The following is an 8,771-nucleotide window of genomic DNA, read 5'->3' on the forward strand; positions in this document are numbered from 1 at the left end:
CTAAGCCCCTTTGAACTACCTCGTGTCGAAGCACGCCATGTGCATAAAGAATTTCTGAACCAACAAAGATCATCATCAACAAGTAGCATAGTAAATACATAGCTATAATGGTGTGCGCCAGAAAAGAAAACTGTATTAGGTGCGGGCACACCCTCTCAACGGCATGTCATTTTGCATTGCAGGCACTTCGATCTGGATTTACTTAAAACGCTAAAAGGTACATATCATTCTAAAAGGTACATATCATTCTATCACTTTTTTATCCAGCATATTCCCTTTCTATTCTACCTACAATTCTCTACTTGCTTAGATGGTTTCCTATAAGTTTGTTGGTATCTCATTGCAGTCAACGTATTTTCATCGTGCTTTATGTGGAGTTGGTCCACGAAGAGATTTGGCTAATCAAAGGCACAGTAGGCTGAGATTCAGTCAATTAAGGTTTTGTCTTACCACGATTGAAGACAAGACTTTTTTATGCACTGAGGTTTCTCTCGGTTTTGCTGTAGAAATATTTATCATGCATCCTATATTATTTGGTTACTTTATGACCAATGTAAGTAAGCTTTGGACTATGCCGATTCTATAAATACCCTTGTATGAATGCTTGACACGGAGAACGTCTTGCTCTATCAGAAGGTACCAGCTTTAAATCAAAAAACAAATTTCTAAGAAAAAAAAACCGGACGGTAACCTTATCCATCAGCTTTAGTAATTTATATGTTTATCTTACTTGCACCAAGAACTATACTGGAGGCTACGAAACTATGAATGTTGTTTTTATGACACGTAAATGATATTAGCTTGCACATATCCTTAAGAAATGCAATGCACCTCTTATTTGTATTTCATGTGAATTATGAACTGAATCAAGACATTGCAAAATTATAAAAAAAAACACGTGCCACTACGCGCGCATGGGCGCGCGCAAACCACTAGTGTGGATACAAGCACCGCATATGCATCGCGTAGCAGAGAAAAGTACATGAGAGCATGCGCAGCAGAGCAAGCACTGATTAGCTGATGCAGGCGTTAGCTTTTTACTCAAACAGCAGTTTCTAAAGGTAAAATAAAGGAGTAATATTCTTGCGCACACTAACTAATTTCCTTTGGAAAATAATAATTCCTTAGAAAAATAGAGTTGTCAAATTAGCCCTAAATTACAAACCCTAAATTACAAACGGAAATGGTTTACACCTGAGAAATAATACCGTATTGCCGAACCCAAACAGGACATGGACAGGACTACAGAATTAGGTTGTTAGCATCTGCAGGCACTACAATTAGGTCTTGTTGATTTGTTTGTTTGAGTTGTAGGTTTGCGAAAAAGTTATTGTGAGACGAGCTGTGAAAAAAACTGTTACGAAATATTAGCTATGAAAAGGCTAAAATCTGTTTGGTTAAAAAAGTGAAAAATACACATCTTATTCTATCATAAAAAATTATGGGTTCTTTATTTCACCCATTTCAAAAAGCCAGAAACAATGTTTAAGATGCTTTTAAAAAACTGTACCAGAAAAAACAGTTTTTTAAAAAAAAACAGCCGTTTTGGTTAGGCTTTTGGGAAGCAAAAGCAACCTCAAAACCCAACCATACAGGCGTTAAGGGATTTTACGGTGACTGCACTTGCGACCAGCTGCAAATGACTTAGGACAATTTGGATATATCTGTAGATTATGAACAAAAGCTATCTAGATTGATAAGCAACATACAGGCTCAATCGCAGGAAAACAAAAACAGGAGTATAACACAGCATGATACAGGCCACAAGTCACTCTAGTAGACAAGCACAACATCACACAAAGATAAGGCACACCATCCATCACAAATCACTTGGCTTGGCCACCGAGATCTTCACTGAGCGACACTCTGTTCACTGAGCGACACTCTGTTCATCAGGGTTAGCTCCAGCTTGAGTTGCGCTCTGAACAGAATCTGTTTCCGTCTCACTTCCTTGTACCTGCCCTGTAGCTGATCCTGTCTCCTGAGCATTAACTTCATCCAGTTTGTTGTTCTTCAGCTGCCTTGAGGTGGCATCAAGCGGACAAGTTTCTTCAGATGGCAGCCTGGGGAGTGACTTTCTCTGGGGCTTCTTTGCTGAACTCGACGGGGTTGGTTTTTTCACACCGTTTTGAGAAACCTTTTCGTCAAGGCTCAGACGGGCAGGTTGGTCCGTAGTAGTATTTTCTTCAGTCTCTGATATGGACTTGTTTTTAGACCGACCAAGCTTTGGTGATTTAGCTCTGGTTGGGGGGATCTACAACAAATACCAATGCTGGAACAAATAAGGTTTGTCTGAAATATAAACTCCATATATGTCCAATAATATGTGCATGTAGACAAAAAAAAGGGCATCCACTATACATCAGAAATAAACATACCAGGGTCCAGGGGTGGGGGAGAGAGACTACCCCACCACGGCATTGCAGGCCATTTGAATCCATTCATTTTTAGAGGAATTGAAATTTACTTTGTAGAGTAGGTTATTTTGCTTGGACTTTGACATTCTGCCACTTTTCAAAGTTCAAATATAAGTTTATCTCAAATTTATAGGGAGGAAAATGAAAATTATTTTATGTATCCCCAAGCTATGTTTCTACTTGCAAATATAACACACTTTTCGACTCGCTCCCTTATAGTAGAAATGTAATACATAAATATTTCCCTGTATGGCCAACGGTAATTTTTGTCAAATATATTCCGCATAAAATCATATTAGCTTAATTGATCTATGCCTAAATTACAATTATTAGAAATGAATTCAATTCAAAGGATCCAAACGGAGCCCAAGATTTAAGATTCTCACGCACAGACGGAGAAACATCCAGAAGGCTGCTGCCCTAAACGTGCAACCGAGTGCCCAGGCCACATGCTTGGGTCCATGTGCATGTCGCTGAAAGAACCTAAAGTGGTTACACGTATAACTCAAGACCACAGCTGACAAAGGGGATTGACCTCAGTCGCTACGCGAGCCCTGCTAAGTGCTAACCATTTAGATAGCAGGCCTAGCCTCTACTCGTTCCAGTACCTCATCTGCCCTACAAGCCTGGAAGCTGCTGAGTGCTGATGGAATGCATAATTTGGCTTTTAGGCAGCCACTAGTCACTAAACAATTATCAAGTTTCCGTTAACAAGAGATTAACTTTATTTTAGTATGTTCCCACTGGAAATAAGTATTTCTGTGGATGTTATGAAGCCAAACAAGTCTGTGTTCCTGAATTCCTGTATTATTCATGTCAAGGCCTTGTATAAATTCTGCCACTCAAGATGATCAAGAACAGCACATTTAGGTGTTGTTTGGTTCACATATTTATAACGTGAACGGTAACCGATAACGTTAAACCATGTTTGGTTAAGTCCAATCGTAATCCGACACCACACTAGAAATTGATACCGTCCTATTCGAACTTGTCAGCACTGACAACCGAGTGTGAATCATTACCGTTACCATTTACATTACATTTCATGAACCAAACGGCACCTTAGTGATTAGTACACACATGTAATTGCATCCGGAAAGTCGTAAATAGAGAAAAGCAAACTATCCAACTGCGGTTACCATCTCCACTCAGATAACAGGTTTTTACATCGGAAGAAAATAAGGCTTCCAGGTTCCAGCTCAACTATATGGTAGTTTTAATTTTGCCTCTTTTTTTTTAAAAAAAAAAGATTGTGTGGAGTATGTATTCTGAAAAGGCAAGAAAGGCAGTGGATGACTAAAACCCACGGAATTCACATTGTGTGAGTGATGATTCCACACATGCTCATAAGGCATATCAGCCATGAGTTCACTCAGCATAAGATACTATGGCTAGCCATGAGTCATAGGGTCCTGCAGCTCCCTCACCTTGCCTAACTACTACACAAGTTGACAGGATGGTAGCGTTTGGTTTTCTTTCTATTGTTCTGGGGGCTCATGATTTCAAGGTTTTTGCACGCCAAACTGAGCAAGCAAGATCTGTTTTCCACTCCTGCCAAAGCTGGCCTTGCTTGGCAAGGTGAGGCGAGCAAGGCACGCAAAATTGCCAAACGCGCCATAATCACTAAGTTACCTTTTTCAATTCAACCTTGGCAGGGGTTGGTTCCTTATAAAAGCTTGGCATTGGTGTTGCCTTGAAATTCAAACTCTTTCTCAGCATTTTGAGTTCTGCTTCTTCAGTTTCCTGTGCATTTTACAGAAATATATCAGCAAAAAACATAAGAGATGTATGTTGGAAGGCAGCATTTCCCAAAAGAAGGGCAAATAAGGGTACCTTTGACTTGGCTTGCAAATTGCTTATTTCTAACTCTCTTGCATGAATCTTCTCCTCAAGCTTCGAATAGAACTGTTTGATTGCAGAATTGGGTAAACAAAATTGTCAACATACATATTTCAAAATGGAATCAGAAAATAAAACAGCTAAACACAGTTTACCTCTCGTCTTTTTTCAGATCTCTCATCACACTTGAAGGTGAAACCATATGATGGCGTGCTTCCAACTTTTCGAGGCTTTGCACTCTCACCATTTGACTGTTCTTCATCTCTTTTGATGGAAGAGAGCTGTGCTGGTGGCTTTTGAGTTTTCCTTTTCTCCCTGGATTGGAGTTAAGTATAAATAGCATAAGTGACTCTTCAAATATATAGCCGTATAAGATGATTTTAGAGTAGTCATAGTTTTATATCCAGTGAAGGGCAGCCTGGTGCAGCGGTAGAGCCTACCGTCTGTAACCGGAAGGTCCTGGGTTCGAGCCCCAGCCTCTGCATATTAAGCAGGTAAGGCTTGGCGACTAAAGATACCCTTCCCCAGACCCTGCACAGTGCGGGAAGCCTACGGCACTGGGTACGCCCTTTATAGTTTTATATCCAGTCTATGGTGCACCAGGATTTGTGGGCATATATACTAAAACACTTAGTATATATACATTCCTTCTCCCAAGTTATTCTGATCTTGATAGAAAGGAAAGAAGCAACTTACTTGGACTCATCGGGCAATGCTGCATCAATTGGGGATGAGTGAGACTCATTCTTGCCAGCTTTCTGATAAAAGTGAAACAAGTCATGTAAGATCCGACTAGATTGGGCAGGAAGCTGATTTTAGATATCCATAACTAGTGAATATATTAAAAAAAGGTTCAACCCACTGGGGGTGACCTCCCCAGGGCCCAGGGCTGTGCTATTAGCCTATTAAGGTAGAAGACCTCAACCTTGCAGGCCGAGAAAAACACTCAGAGGGTCTTTTTAACCAGCCTAAATTCACTTCCACAGGGAGTTGAACCGAGGACCTAGAGGTGCTACTAAGGGACCTAGAACGATTCTGGGCCAGGTTGCTTATGTAATTTATATAAGGTTTGATCACCTGGAACGATTCCTAGGTGGAATCCTGGACAAACGAACAAGGCCTAAAGGACTTTCAACCACTAGGCTACAGGCTCTTTCACTGACTAGTGAAGATGTTGAAACAAACTGCATCATAATGTAGAACTGCTTACATTACTGCCGACACCAGAGTCACCATGGGACTCCTGGACAATGGGTGCCTTAGGAAAAGAAGAGTTGGGAGCTTTTCTCCTTGTCTGATTTTCATCTCCACTCCTTGGACTCTTAGATTTGACAGCCTTAGGTACATGGCTTTGATTCCCCTAAAATCACATCATAAACGAAATGGTAATCAGTACAACTGCAGATGGTATCATTTACTACCTATAGGTAGAAGATAGCCACAAAAAACATTACAAGACATCGCCGTCAAGAGCTCACCTTGGAAAGGCGAGGCTTCCTGCCTTCCAGGGGCGAGGTGGCCTCCCCGCCAGCCTCTTCTGGCGGGTTAATCACCTCGCTCTCACCTGAGTTGTCCTCATTGCCCTTCCTATGCTCTTCCTCACCCTGGCACCCTAAGCTAGGCATTGCGGGCGTCCCACTGGCCCCATCCTCGACGGCAACCGCCGCATCCGTTCCACAGATGATGTCATCAACCACATCGTCCATCTCGACCAAGCCGTCACTGATCCACCCGCCGAGGGAAACGAGGTACACCGTACACGCGAGATCTACGCACGAGAAATGCCGAATGCACGCAGATCTGGGCCAAGCAATCGCAAGACAAATGCCGGTGGCACCTATGGGTCCGGAGGGGGTGGGAGAAGGTGGAAAGATGGTTTCTTTACCTCGCCCGTGGACAGTGCTAGGGAATGGCGGTACGGAAGAGCACGACGACAGGGACAAAGGAGGCGGCGGCCCGCCGGCTTCCACGGAGAAGGCCGACTGTGGCAATGGAAGGAGAGGAGACAACGGGGGTGTAGGTGGTGGTGACTGTGTTTAGGCTGGAGGTGGTTACACGTTTCCAATCCCGCTGTCTTTTCAGTGTTTCCTTTTTCCGTTTGTTTTTCTATACTGTGTTTCCTTTTAGCTTTTTGTCTCCAGTTCTTAAATTCAAGATTCCCTGTGCTTAAATCCTTAGAAAATGAAGCTTGTGATCTAAAGTGAAAAAGTTTATCCATGTGTTTTAAAATAGTTGTCGAATCTCATTTCTAGAAATTAACTACTTTTATATTTAACAAATATATAAAAAAATGTTAATATTTATAATACATAATCCCTTTATTCTAATAATATATAGAGCATAATCATCTTTAGTTCAAAGACTAAAAAATATATTGAATTTTCTCTATTGAAATTAGTACTGCTGTAGTGATGTAGGTATACCTAGAAAAAGCATGCCTAATAAAAAATAGTTACCATCTTTAGTTAAATATAAGGTTTTTTTTGCTGAGCATGAATGTTATAGTAACTATTATTTAAAGATAGAGGTAGTAGATCGTTCAACAAATAAATATCTCTAAAATATAGTTAGTGATCGTTTGGATCCCTTTATTTTGAAGAAATTGAATCTACTTGTTGAGCACCAAAAGTGGTAGACGGTCAGCCCTTGGGCCCGGACAGTCCGTATGTCCCGCGATTAGATTATCCTTATCTCATGTGTGGTTATCTATTTAATCATGTGGGAGTGTTAGCTATCTCCTAGGAAAAGGTCCAAACGTCCTCCCCTATAAATATAAAGGGGTACGACATTGAGAACCTCGGGACACATTCCAATCGAACTTATCTACTTTATTTACTTTTCCTGCTATAGGAATAGATGTAGCGTAGCTTTAGTTGTAGCTTTCCGCATATCCACCTCTATTCGACTCTACGTCATCTAGATCCGTCCTAGGGTGGCCTGCCGACCTACTTCAATCAAGATATCTTTCTCAAATTGATCTCTTAATTTCTAGGCGACTCTACGTCGTCTGGATGCCCCGGGTGACTTGCTGACCCGAAGCACCCTAAGGTCTCTATCCCGTGGGGCGCGATTTAGGTCATACAAGGAGAAGAAAATGACCCTGCGCCATCGTGGACCGTTCGGCCCAGAGCTCGGACCGTCCGGACAGCATGCATGGAAGGCACCCGCTTCTGCCGCCAGGTCGCGGACCGTTCGGCCCAGAGCCGCCACAACAGCACCGTGGATCATTTTCGGCGACCTACATTATTTTCGGCGGCACATCCCTGGCCGCCGAAAATAAGATTGTTTTCGGCGACCACTGACACAGCCGCCGAAAATAAGGTTTTTAAAAACCGTCGGACCCTTCTTCTTCTCTATTCTTTCTCTCCTCTCCCAAACCCGCCGCTCGCCCGCCCGCCGGGCTGCCCGCCACTCCGAGCCGCCACCACTCCACCGTCGTTGTCGAGCCGCCGCATCGAGAGGTAAAATTTTTTTGCATATTTTATTTCTTATTTTCGGCGGTTGTTATTTAGTTGCCGCCCAAATTAGTATATATTTGTAATTGTGTTTGTTTGATTACTGTTTGTGATTAGTATTATTGTTTTAATTCGATTTCATTAATGTATTAGTGGTATATGTGATTTAAGAATTAGGGGCATATTGTATTTAGGCATTAATTTCATATTAATACGTGGTACTATTATATTATTAGTTTTATTAGTACATTATATTAGTACGTAGAATAGTTGCCTTATTAGTGTATGTGGTACTTAGTTTGATTTGATTAATATTATATCATTCTTTGTTTTATATATAAGTAATATTGTTTAGTGGCAGCGAGGTTATGCTGCCGAATTTTTTTTGGGTCCTGCTAGCTTGTTGTGGGTTTAGAACCTATCCTTGCCTATACATGTATGACCTATACCCTTGACGAAGTTGAATAATGTTTTCACGATATGGTTCAGTTTAACAGTCTCAGGCACGGCTGAAGACCATGCATGGATGTACAATGGTTGGAGTAGGAATGGACTTTATTCTGATGATTGGGTAGCCAAGACCAAAGATTTTGTGGACCATGTATTCTCCTTATCATTAAACGACACTGTCAGATGCCCTTGTAGGCGGCACGAAAACAGTATATTTCTTAATAAGGAAAGAGTTAGCCTAGATCTTTGTCAGTTTGGATTTATGCCCAGATATGAGGTGTGGGAACATTATGGTGAGGTAGTACCCAACCGGAATGTAGAAGAGGAGGAGAACAATGATTGGGCTGGCGATGATGTGATGCATGAGATGCTAGATTCGCTACGTCCAGAATTAAACCTAAGCTCCGAGAATCCTGCCACACCAGAGGTTTCCAGATTTTTTAAACTACTAAAAGATTCTGAAGAGCTGTTGCATGAACACACAGATGTGAGTATACTCGCTTTTGTGACTCGGCTCATGGCCATTAAGTCCAAGTATTTTTTTTTCTCGAACAATTGTTACAATGAGATTTTAAAGTTATTAGGAGATGTGCTCCCAAAGCCCAATAAG

General features: G+C 41.6%; 1 protein-coding gene across 2 annotated transcripts; it reads right to left on the bottom strand.

Annotated features, from left to right (window-relative positions):
• Positions 1 to 1,668: 1,668 nt before the first annotated feature.
• LOC100304261 (Protein WVD2-like 5) lies at positions 1,669 to 6,283 on the bottom strand. 2 transcript variants are annotated; one of them, NM_001165704.1, is made up of 8 exons: positions 6,142 to 6,252; positions 5,735 to 6,024; positions 5,467 to 5,616; positions 4,953 to 5,014; positions 4,412 to 4,571; positions 4,251 to 4,322; positions 4,050 to 4,160; positions 1,669 to 2,254 (listed from the first exon to the last, which is right to left on the bottom strand). In NM_001165704.1, the coding sequence occupies exons 2-8, from the start codon at positions 5,960 to 5,962 to the stop codon at positions 1,871 to 1,873; spliced, it is 1,167 nt and encodes a 388-aa protein (NP_001159176.1). In that variant the 5' UTR covers positions 5,963 to 6,024; positions 6,142 to 6,252; the 3' UTR covers positions 1,669 to 1,870. The 2 variants fall into 2 exon arrangements, with proteins under 2 accessions (NP_001159176.1, NP_001313534.1); NM_001326605.1 differs by having other exon boundaries at positions 5,735 to 6,283.
• Between the last annotated feature and the right edge of the window lie 2,488 nt (positions 6,284 to 8,771).

The sequence above is a fragment of the Zea mays genome, chromosome 5 (genome assembly GCF_902167145.1).
Source record: "Zea mays cultivar B73 chromosome 5, Zm-B73-REFERENCE-NAM-5.0, whole genome shotgun sequence".
Taxonomy (NCBI): domain Eukaryota; kingdom Viridiplantae; phylum Streptophyta; class Magnoliopsida; order Poales; family Poaceae; genus Zea; species Zea mays.